Consider the following 12,448-nt stretch of genomic DNA (forward strand, 5'->3'; position numbering starts at 1 on the left):
AAGGAATTAGAAGCACTTCATGTTGTTACCGTGTGCCATTGCCGTTACTTCATGTCGTTACCGTGTGCCGTTGCCGTTACTTCATGCCGTTACCGTGCGCAAAGAAAAAAGCTGGATGACCTCTGAACCATTTGAGGAGTGGGTTAGAGAAAACGACAGAAAGTTTCATTCGTTCACTGAAGTGTAAGGCACCAAACTAATTTAATTAACAAGATCATAAATACTATTGGTAACGGAAAACAAATGCCTTCAATCTCCATACTTGATGCTCTGAAAATGCTTGTTCATTCATGTAACGAAATTTCAGAAACCACTATTATTAACTGTTTCCTCAAAGAAGGATTTAAGAAAGGAGTAGGAGTACCAGACAAAGATAAAGAATACATCCCTACATTAAAAAATTCAATTGATCAGTTATGTCAGCGTGATGAGGATCTTGTTTCGGATGATTTTACTTACGAAGATATATTAACAATTGATGATGACGTTTCGGTTATGGGAGGAGCGATGACAGATAGAGATATTGTTTAAGATATTATTGAGGTAGTTGAGGAAGAAATGCAAGAAGAAGAAGGAAAATAAATGTCGGATGAAACAGTGACAAAGCCAACTACTGGAGAAGTTCGTAAAGCAATTGATACCCTTGCTAATTTTACGGTGTTAACTCAGAGTGGTGAAATTGGAAGAGTAGCTTTGAATGCTTTAAAGCTGTTGGGAAAAGAAGTGTGCGAATCACTGAAACAAACATTAATTTCGGACTTTTTTTGTTTTTAGTATATATTATATATACAAAAATATATACTTTACATTAGATTATACTGTTCTTTATATATCTACATAATATTTATATATCGAAGAACATTCGATGAGTCTCGAAATCTCAATAAGTGAAACATTCACACATCAAAAAGTCCGACTTAACGAGGGCTTTGCTTAATTCGGACAATCGCTAAGTTGGACAAATAATATATATCCCCTCAAACTCCGAGTTAACGGGATTCATTTGTATATATATGAGAAGGTTTTTTAACATTTTCATTATTTGATTTCTTAAATTTAAACTCATTTCTATATTTTATAATGGAATGGATAGAAATAGAAAACTTTGGTGGAAAAATTTCCCAAAATTTACGTATTTGTGTTTTCGTTTTTATTCTCATTATTGATATAAATCAAATGCTAAAACGTTTGATTTATTGTAAACGTTTTGCGCAACTTACACCAATTCTAAGTTCCGCAAGAACTTAGAATTGGTGTAATTTGTGAAATAGATTATAAAAATGTTCAAATTTCGGGAATTAAAGTTTAACTTCTAAGCATAGATTGCCATGATTAAAGTAAGAATACAATTTTAGTAAAAAATTTTACAATTTTAATAAAAATTATCCGATTTTTTAGTATTATAGTCCTCAGTCTTTTATTAGAAAAAAAGTTCCATTAAAATTCATTAACAAACTTGCTTCAGCCGGATCGAAAAAATTAGAAGCTTGTTTAATAAAACCTTAATTGTGTTTATTTATGATGTTTATTTTGCAAATTATTCCTTATACTGCCTGTTATGTTTGGTTTTGAGCGTCTTGGACTTCTTCCAAATAAATTCTGTTTAGTCAAAAAAGGTTTGATTCATATGTTACAACGACTGATATAATTATGAACGAGCCTAATTAAAACAAAAGTGAACTACACGCTTAAAAATAGTGTTGAGCCGTAGGCTACATTATGTCGCGTAGAATACAACATTGAGTGTCGACGCCGGCTACACCAACACTATGTGGCTTTAAAAGCCACACTCAGTGTTGCATTTGTAAGGCCACATAAAATGTAGACTTGAAAGCCACACTTTGTGGCCTTTAATGCGACACTTTAGTAGAAATTTTTGCGACAATTGTTGCATTTAATCAATGGCTATATATTTACGCTCTTTATGCGCGACAAAACTGATATAAAAAACCTCAACATTAGTGTTGCGCTAAATGCAACACTATAGATTATACACTAATCTGTGTTTTTCTAGGCGTTATAAATAATTTGATTTTTTTAAAAAGTATATTTATGCGTGATTTATTCCGTCCATTCAAGTCTTCACGTAGTATGAATATAACCGGGCGCAATTAAATAATTCAAATAAATTAAGTTACTTATATTGAAAAAAAAGTCATACTAAATTACAAGTGTACATCAATTTGGCTTACAAGAAAAACGGAATAATATCACAATAAGATAATAAAAACTAAAATATAAATTTTATTTTAATTCCGAGATATAGTATTTCTTTTAAAAAAAACTCAGTTCAAACTCAAACTCAATACAGTGAATATTAATGTAAGAAGAAGTTGTAAAAGCTTTATATGCAAAAGCGAAGTTTAAACTTTGAAAAATAGATATCGCCGTCAGAGAAGAACCAAGAAGCCGTATGTCAACATTTTATGTTTTTTTTGTCTATTATCAATAAATATTTAGGAGTGTGTGTTCCATAAATATATCACAAAAATAAAATTTTAGGAAATATTTAAATAATTAGTCTAACTTTCTGGCAGAAAGTCTTTGCGAATTAAAATTTAAAAATTTATTTTCTTGGAAACACAAAAGTTAGACATACGGCCCCTTGGTTCTCGGCTGACAATATAACAAAAATAAACGAGAAAGTGTTAAAAATACTTTAAAAAAACATTGTTTAATTTAATGTTAAACTATTGGTAATACTTTCTTTAAAAAAGAATTGACAATAATTCCTTTGCTGCTTATTCCAAGCAAGCTTCCCAGAAATCCACAGAAAAACACAAATAAGTTCATGAGGAAAATTGACATTAAATACATAATAAGAGGCTAGCAGCAACTCAAAAGCAAAACTCATACTCGGTATGGCTTCCAACCGTATAGCTGTGTTATCGACTTTAATAAATAGACTGCCGCAACACTTTAATAAAATTGGTTGAAAAACTTTCTCTTTCTTCAATAACTCAAGGGAGCTTTCAAGACTGAGGTGCACCTAAATGTATAAGTAAAATTTTAAAAATGCAGAAAATACAAAGCTCAAAAAATTAATACTTTTTGATTATAAACCAAATTTAATTAAAAAAATAATGTATAGAAAAAACCTACATCCATTTCTCTATAAAATAAAGCCAGAATTGCATCAGGATCCATTCTCGGATGCTTCTTGCCCTTCTTTGGAGGTGCTTTCAGAAGAAAAGGGAGCGCCTTAAAGGCAAGCAAAGTTGTATCTTCTAAATAAAAATATAAATAATTCAGGGAACAACTCGTATATACTTATAAATTTTTATAGGTAGACAGATTTTAAAAAAAGCTTCTTTTGGATTAGATGGGCATATTAAACTAGGAAATAATAAATGAAACAGGAAGAGAAAAGGAAACTCCACACTTTTGCAGATTGACACAGAGTCATGTTGCAGCAGCTTAGTACTTATGCAGATTGAAAATTATGCTGTAAAAATTCGCATTTAAACTATGAAGTTCTTATTGATTCATTCTCCCCACTTAGAGTAGTAGACATATATATATATATATACCTTCATTATATTCGTCTTCTGATAAAGTATTTTTGAACATATTTGTCATTGACAAATCTCTTGCTAGTAACAAAATGTTTTGTTTGCACGTGTTAAAGCTATCATGCAATGTAATATTACTTGATGCCTCTTCAATGGAATGAAACTCTTGTATAATCTATGAAATGCAAAAAAAATAAAAATTATTCTTAATAACTAATCTAGCTTAATTTATAAAGTAAACAAGATTTACAAATGAACTGCAAAAAGTTAAAAATAACACTCACAGCATCATTCATATCAATGAATCTTGGAAACCGTCTTATAATTGAGGTTATTGATAAGTTGCTTGTTTCCTGAATCCATGCTCTTCTTACCACTCTTGTATCAGCCATCATTTTTAGTAAACTCTCTTTGTTTGAAGTTGTTGGTTGAAGTTCTCGCAACGTTTGTTCAACTTTCTCTGACGAATTTAATAGAACATCATCTCTGACAGAAAGTACATTGATTATATATAAAAAAAAAACTTTTGCTTTATGCATAAATAGAATAATTTAATTAATAAAAGTTATTTGGTAAATAATAACAATATTAAAAAATTTTAACAAATGAAGTATATATAATTAATAAACATTTTTTATTATTTATAATATACAAAAATGATGTATAATAGTAAACTATTTCATGGGTGACAGGAACAATGTTGCAAAATTTTGATTGTCGCAAAGTTTTTCTGTCGTAAATTTGTTTGTCGAAAATATAAAAAAGGAATAGTGTCGCAAATTGTTGCATTATTGATTGTCGAATAACAGAATAAGGAATAATCTCACAAATAAATTTAATGAATAGTTTTGAAAATAAAAAAAGGAATAATGTTGCCAAAGGAGTTTAATGAATAGTGTCGAAAGCAAAAAAAGGTATAGTGTTGCAAATGAGTTTAATGAATAGTGTTTTGAAAACAAAAAAAGGAATAGTGTCGCGAACAAATTTAATGAATTGTGTTAAACAATTCATTAAATTTGTTTGCGACACTAAAACAAAAATAAAAAAATTATAATAACTATAAATGTGTGTTTAGATAATATGTTTGATGTCATACTGAAATAGCCTGCTGCCGGGGACTTCAGTACACACACCAACTATCTAATAGCCTGCTGCCGCGAAGTGGTGCCGCTACAAGACTGAGGTTTGTAGTTTGGTAGCAATCTTTTCTTTAAATATTCTTTGTTTTTTCTTTTTTTCCTGTAAAAGCCGTATGCTATAACCATAAGCAAAACGAGTAAGCACTTGCTGAAATTAACTATTTGCAACACTATCGCCACACTATTCCCTTTTGTTTTGTTTTCGACACTATTCATTAAATTCATTTGCAACACCATTTCTTTTTTTTCTCTCGACACTATTCAATAAATTCATTTGCGACACTATTCCTTTTTTTTGTGCAACATTAGGCTTTTTTAATATATTGGACACTATTCTGAAGTTCATTTTTCGACACTATTCTTGTCACCCTATTTTATTATTAATGAATTAATTTATTTTGTAACTACTATTATATTCACTAACTCACTGAAATAAGTCAATACTTTTAGAATTGCAATATTGCTTTGAATTTTATAAAAACTTTAATCAATTCAACATTTTTATCAACTGACAAAATAAATAAAAAAGTATAGGCGTACAAGTAGTAATTGAAATATATAAAAATTGCTTTTTTTTATAAAAAAATACTTTTTCTTTGAATGACTCCACAATGTTTCTATATTGTCGCAACGGGATCTTCTTTGTCTAATGAACATTTCCAAAAAACCTGTATGTGCTTTAGCATCATAAAAATGTTCCTATGGAATCAAATAAAAACATATTATTCTAATATGTTTGTTGATTTTGCAAAACATTTGGTTGAGTAAGTGATGATATAAAATAATATTTTATTTAAAAATGACAAAAAAATTTCAACTTACAAAACCAGATGATGTTGCATTGTCACGAAGTATAGGGAAAGCAGTGATAAGTGTTTGACACAGTTGCAGTTTTTCTTCTTTAGATGGTCTGTCATTCCTAAAGTATATAGTATACAGTAATACTATAAAAAAATTCAGATCATAGTTTTTTAAAAATAGTCTTTGGAAATGCTTTTATTTTTTGTTTGGGTGATGTCATATATAACAAGAATATATACTTAAATTTGTATGTAAGGAATATTTTAGATATCCTAAAAAACACAGTTCAAAAAAGTATTTGGAATTCTAAAAATATCCAGAAAAAAAAACAACAAAAAAACAAACTGAAACTTACACTTTGCAATTGCTCATAAGATATCTGCCGAGAATCTTAATTAAAAAAATTCTTTCTTTATTGTTTATTTCCTCCATTCTTTTTAGCTTATCAACTAATTCTGCTCCTTTTATCTTTGTCATGGTCATTTTATTAAGTATTGCTTCAATAGGCCAGCCCTACATTATTTGATATATATATATATATATATATATATATATATATATATATATATATATATATATATATATATATATAATTTGTTTTTATATAATATATATTATATTTAACATTATCTACATAAATTTTTTAACAAAGTAAAATAGAGTTACGGAAATTAAAGTAGTAGCTTGTTGTGGTTGCTCTGCTATGATCTTCATTGTAGCATTTATTGGTATTTCAATACTTTTCTCTTTTTATTTTATATCATCTTTTTGTTCGTTAAATGCTGTGTAATCTCATTCATTTATTATCTCATCAGTTCATTATCTCTTATGTCACTTCATTCACACTTTCCTTTTTTGTGTGTTATTTGACTTTTTTTTTAAAGTTCAACGTTAACAACATTATTTAACAATGTTATTTACATTTATGTTAACGACATTATTTAAATTATGTTAACTTTACAGATTACCAGTTATGTTAACACAATTATTTTAGTTAAGTTAACAACATTATTATCAAGTTATAAAAATTATAACATATAACAACATTAATTGTATAAAACAATAATATTAGTCTAATTAAATAAAGTCACATAAGTTAAACTAACTAATATGGTACATTACCGAAGGTCTTACCTAACTTTTGACAACTGAAAATCGATCTTTTCCTCGCTTGACATATTTAATACGATATTGCTAAAGTATTACAAATTAAATATTTCTTTATGAAAAAGTTAACTATGTATGTGTTTAAAATTAACATGCAACATTAAAAGTTACACTTAAATTTTCAGTAAAATTCTAAAAGGCTCATGAAAAAAAACATGTCGCTAAAAACATGATTCTAACCTCTTTTCCGAATAGTTCAATATGAGAATCCAAGAAAGTGCAACATAATGTGTGGCTTTTTTTACGCCTGAAATCAAGTTTTATTTCATAATTACAAGTGTGCCTTTAAAGCGCACAAGTGTAGCCTTGAAGTCCACAATTTGTGTAGCCAAGAAGACGCTACACTAAGTGTCGTGTTTTTTGTCCACACTATTTTTAAGCGTGTACGTAGCTTTTATTAGTCTGAAGAAAAAAAAATTGCAGTTATAAATTAAATGAATGACATTAACAGAAAGATTCAATATCAAAAAGGAACAAACTGCAATATCCACTGCTTATATGTTGTTATACTGTTTTAAAATGTTGACTTTATATGAATTTCAAGTTTTTTTAAATTATGTCATTATCTCTAACTAGATTTATGTAGTTGGTTCCTTTTGGTTGGTTGCGTTCTGTTACATGTCAAATGTTCAAATTAATGTTAATGTTAGAAAAAATGAATTCTGCTTTTGATATAATCGAACCTTCATTATTTCACAAACTAACTTAACGCATTATGTGTAACAGAGTTTATAAGCATTTAGATGTTTAATAAAGTTAGATCTAACTGAAAATAAAAAAAAATGTATTGTAATCAATATGATTTTAAAAAGAAACATTTTACTGACCCTGGACCATGCAACTGTCAAGTAACATTTTTTCAATAAACAATATTACAATAGATATTAAATGGTCAACTTTGGTTCCACTGTCTTATGCAGAAACATGTGAACTATCAAGCCTTTTAGTTGATTGTATTTTGTCTTAAATTTTCGTAAATTGCAGAAACCCGTCAAGTGAAATCACATGGCGGCTTTCTGCAATAAATTTTTTGTATGGATTGTTTTGTTTTCATATTTGAGTATAGATGGTTCTACAAGTAAACTAAAAATTAAGAAAATTTACATTTACAAAACATTAATAGAAGCTAGGGCAGTAAAATGTAGAAAAAAGTAAAAACCTAGATAATACTGCTTTATGTTCAAACCCCACAAACAAAAAGAAAAACAATTGGTACAACATAAAAATCAAAAGTACATTTTATCCAGTTTGAAAGATTGTTTTTTACAAATACATGGTGTTTCTCGAGACCGAGTTACAAGCTTATGCAGCCTACTACTGCGGAGTCAAAAACCTTTCAATACAAGAGGCAAAATTGTGGTGGAAATGAAATTGATGGCAATTTAAGTGTGCTGATCAATGAACACTTTTCAAAATTTGAAGTGCATGATACATTATGGTGCTAGGATAAAGCAATATTTGGATGTATAGTTGTTTCAAATGGACCGTCCTGAGGTGAAAGATTAAGTAAAATGTAGTTCTTATTAGAGGTACTTTAATGAAAAATTCAGTTTATCATTTGGGCAGCCATAATTTGATTATTGCGGATAGTGTGAGAATTTTAAATTAAAACTATGAGACCCTTGTCAAATTGACAATGTTAAACGTGGCTTAGTTGCTGAACTAATTATAAAATTGCACAGAGCACACTAATAATGATAAAGTTGGCACAGAGTCAAGAAGATTCATACAAAACAAAAGAAGATTGAGAACGCTGATGAAAATACCATGGTGCTTTGTTTTAGCTACATGCAAAATTTACCACTTCCAAAAATACCTGTGCAGAAGGTGTTCTATATGCGATAACTGTGGTTTACCCTTTCGTGACAAGTGACCCTTATGGCGGTTTATAAAATTTGTTTCCAAATGACGAGTGACCCGCATGGTGGTTCATAAACAATTTTTAATATTTCAAAATATTTATAGCGATTGAGGTAAACTTTAAATTTATCTTTGAAATGTAAATAAATTCTTAAGTTAATGCTTCAAACCGTTTGTTATTGCATTTATAGATCGCTCAAAACTCATTTTTTAAAAATGAATAAAAATAGTTTAAATTATACTGATATAAATGAGATCCTTGATAATTTTTTCAATAATAGTGGTAGAGGTTTTGATTATTTGATGGTATATTTAGATTTTGATCAAAAATGCGTTTAAGACCAGATGTTCCTTCATTAAAACTCAATATAGCTGTTTTCACTCCAATTTCAAGGGTAGCTTTCTTCACAAACACATTTTGGGACACCTAGACCAAATTACATTATTGATCCCTTCATTGCAGTTTTGTGTTTCTCCATGAACACACTTTTTTAATAATTGGTCATCACTTAAATCATTGAAATCACTTAATATAATATCATGAACCCATATAGGTAGATTAACTTTTGGTTTATAATTGTCATTTCCCTGGTCATCTTCTGATTTTTTCCACTTACACCAACTTTCAGGTCCTACAGGACATAAAACATGGCGTTGTGATTGACTGTTGAAATTGGTACAGTGAAAAAGTACTGCTCTAATGTTCTTTTTCATTTGGTATATCTTTTGTGTATCATTTAATTTGCAATTTTTAGCAGTTTGGTGAATAGCCATTCCAAAATAGTTCTGGATGATATTCACTGCCCTTTCTGTCAGATTATTTTTTCCAGTTAACTTTAGCCCTCCATGTTTCTCTTTACGACGATTACGGAGACGGGTTCCAATTCTTTTCTGAATGTGTCCAATGCACTCTAACTTTTCTGGTTTGATATCATACTCAGCGTAAGGATCACTTGTTACTACATAATTAAAAGAAGAGGAGTCCCCATCTCCAAGATACTACTTATATATGAGTCCATACAATTGCAATGAGCGTTGAAAGATATTAAGTGCACCAATCCTTTCCATTGCTCCTGACAAGTTTGTGTGGTTTAAAGAACAATTGTGATTTGTTTTCCAGTTTTCATATTTAGAATGTTGTTTTCTGTTGAACCAAATTTGACACCCTCTGCAATACTTGCTTAATACATCTGCATCAACATATCGACCGCTACTTATAGCAGTAACTACACCATTAAGAGAAGATGTCCTCGTTTCTGCCAAGTACCATCAAGAGAAAGCTGGATTAATGGAACACCGGTAGTGGATTTTTCAACAGCATTTGCTTTAGTTTCATTTACAGCAAACTTCATACAATCTCTAGCAGCAGAATCATAAGCAGCTTGAATCAATTTATGATTATTTTGAAAAGCATTTACATTCATGCAACTCATATTTGTAATATGAGCAAAACAACTCATAGGTTCATGCCCTTGACCAATCTCACGAAAAGCAATAATCATTCTTAAGTTAATATCAAATGCACTTTCAAATTGAACATATCAAACGCATACTGCCTTTACTTTGTGTGCTTTTGTCCGCAGTATTACTTGTAAAAGTGCACCATTCATATGAACATGATGTGCATTTGATTTTCAAACTGTGTGAAAATCCCATTCTCTTTGAATCATCATTTGTATGGTTACTCCATTTTGACAATCTGGGCAGCTACCAACTTGCATTATTATTTCTTTGAGAATAGGAAAATACAAAATTAAATTAAAATCATCTGAACACTGTTTTTCATTCAATTTAAATTTGCTAAGCTTTTTAGCACTACATGATTTTTTTAGTAAAGTTGTTGTTACGATTTCGGTTTTACTTGCTTTTTGGAACTTGTTCCCAGCGAATGTCCTCTTCACTTTTCTTAAATGATTTTTTTTATTTCCCATTACTTTTTATATTAGCTATATTTAAATAATAAAAGAGCTAAAATCCATAAACAACTTCATTAGTAAAGTAAACATAAATATAAAGTTTTGTCATTTATTCATTTCTTATATAACACTGAAAGTAAATGTAGTTTGTTTATTTTTTTTATATATAGAACAGACTTAACTATCACACTAAAATTCAATTTTTTCAAAAGTATGCCAAGTATACAAAAATTAGTCCAAAACAAGAAAGAAAAGTGTGCTGATAGGGGCCGTTGCTATGGAAAATTATTTTAACCACCTCGTTTAAATCTTAATATAAACCTTTTGTACTTATTTTTCTGAAAAACAGATTTCAGAAATGAATTGTTAGGATTTGTATATGATGCCAATATATTTTGAAATTTTATACTGTGCTTATATATTCTCTCCATGTAGTATTTTCGTCAAGAACTATACCTAGAAACTTTAATGATTGCACTCCAGTTATGTTTTCTTACTCGTGAAGTCTATGAAAAAAAATTTTAAATTTTTAATTTGTACTCAAAGATAGACCTTATTCTAATTAATTTGACAATTAAGAGACCCAAATTCAATTACCAGCATTTTAAGGTGGTAGACTACTATAAAAATAATTTTCGTATTTGACATTATTCAGATTGATTTTCTCACTTCAAACACAATAAAGGCATTAAAAAAAAAAGTTTTGAATTTTTTTATTTTTTCAAAATAATTTTTAGGTAGAAACAGGTGGTTTTAGGTCAAAAACATGCAAAAATCTTGGCAAAAATATCTCTAAAAGTAAAATAAATTTTGTTCTAATTTTTTGCAGTTTTTTTCCTTTTATGTAGATTAATGTCCTGAGATAAAAAAAAACAATTTTTTTTAATCGTAAGATTTTTCAACACGTCTGAATTAAGATCAAATCTATGGACCACATTATGGACCAAAAATTCAATTTTTCAAAAATTTACATTCTTAATTTTTTTATCTCAGGACATAAAGCTCATCATAAAAAAAATTTATATAAAATTTTAAATCGATTGGACAAACGCGCTCCTGCAACCTTTGCCAGAAAATGCAAAACTGTAAAACAGAGAAAAATGCAAATAAAACTTTAAATATAAATTTTAATACTAAGGTTATGACATATAAAAACAGGTTAAAATTTCCCTTTTTCATATACTGTTCCCTTTTTATTGCTGTATTTATCATCAAAGCCTTTCCTAGTTGCTCTAAGCTTTTTTCTTTGGTTTTTAAATTTTTCAGTTGATTTTATTTGGTTAATGCTCTGGATCAATTCCTAAACTGAGCAAAACATCCATCAAACTAGTTTTCCCATCATTAAACTGTATTGACAGCAGATGCAACACTAATTTCAAGTGTTGACCTTCCCACATAAATGCCTTTGGAACATTTTGTCCAAATCACATTATTGAGTGATTCATTTGCGTTCTGCGTTTCACCATCAAGACATCTTTCTAATAACATGTCTGCACCAAGATCTTCGTGTGAAAAAATAGATTTTATTATATCACAGACAGCTTAAGAAATGGTTATGCTGTTTTTATAAGTCAAAGTTTTATTAACTTTGTCCCTTTGATATTTACACCATGAACTGCTGGTTCGAGGACAATACTTGTGGCGCTCTTTATCACTGTTGATTTGAGAATAGTGATGAATTAATCAAGTTTCCTTTGTTTTGTCGTATGCTCATACCATAATAATTTTGTAATGTATTTATAACTTTATTGGCCATCCTTCTTTTTCCGGTAAGTCTTTCATCTTCTAAATTTTTTCCTTTGTATGATGCTTTAAGATTGCGTAAACGTAATTCAACACTTTTTTGTACATGGCTGATACATTCAGTTTTTTCAATTTTATATCCTGGATAAACATTCTTACTTAAAATTTCCTGGTAAGACTTACTGTTACCATCACCACAGTATTTTGTATAGCGCAGTTTGTTAAAAACTGTTGATCATCTAAATATTTATAAAGCTCCAGAAGCTTCCATCGAACCTGCACTTCCCTTGTTATTAATTGGGCAAATGTG

The 12,448-nt window shown here is 29.2% G+C and overlaps 1 protein-coding gene across 2 annotated transcripts; it reads right to left on the minus strand.

Moving 5' to 3' along the window:
* Nucleotides 1–2,574: 2,574 nt before the first annotated feature.
* LOC136079679 (uncharacterized) lies at nt 2,575–6,799 on the minus strand. Of its 2 annotated transcripts, none has more exons than XM_065795858.1 (8): nt 6,587–6,799; nt 5,808–5,965; nt 5,474–5,570; nt 5,241–5,350; nt 3,797–3,998; nt 3,531–3,687; nt 3,103–3,227; nt 2,575–2,989 (listed from the first exon to the last, which is right to left on the minus strand). In XM_065795858.1, the coding sequence occupies exons 2-8, from the start codon at nt 5,933–5,935 to the stop codon at nt 2,675–2,677; spliced, it is 1,134 nt and encodes a 377-aa protein (XP_065651930.1). In that variant the 5' UTR covers nt 5,936–5,965; nt 6,587–6,799; the 3' UTR covers nt 2,575–2,674. The 2 variants fall into 2 exon arrangements, with proteins under 2 accessions (XP_065651930.1, XP_065651929.1); XM_065795857.1 differs by lacking the exon at nt 6,587–6,799 and adding an exon at nt 6,119–6,477.
* Nucleotides 6,800–12,448: the final 5,649 nt, after the last annotated feature.

Source organism: Hydra vulgaris, chromosome 04, assembly GCF_038396675.1.
Source record: "Hydra vulgaris chromosome 04, alternate assembly HydraT2T_AEP".
NCBI classification, from domain to species: domain Eukaryota; kingdom Metazoa; phylum Cnidaria; class Hydrozoa; order Anthoathecata; family Hydridae; genus Hydra; species Hydra vulgaris.

Excerpts from the sequence above, each read along its gene's own strand:
- LOC136079679 (XM_065795857.1), bottom strand. The coding sequence starts at position 6,166 with ATGAAGATCATAGCAGAGCAACCACAACAAGCTACTACTTTAATTTCC. Across the intron at positions 5,351-5,473 it reads ATGCAACATCATCTGGTTTT|GAACATTTTTATGATGCTAA; the intron begins GTAAGTTGAAAT and ends TTGATTCCATAG. Across the intron at positions 3,999-5,240 it reads TGGAGTCATTCAAAGAAAAA|AGATGATGTTCTATTAAATT; the intron begins GTATTTTTTTAT and ends ACTTTCTGTCAG.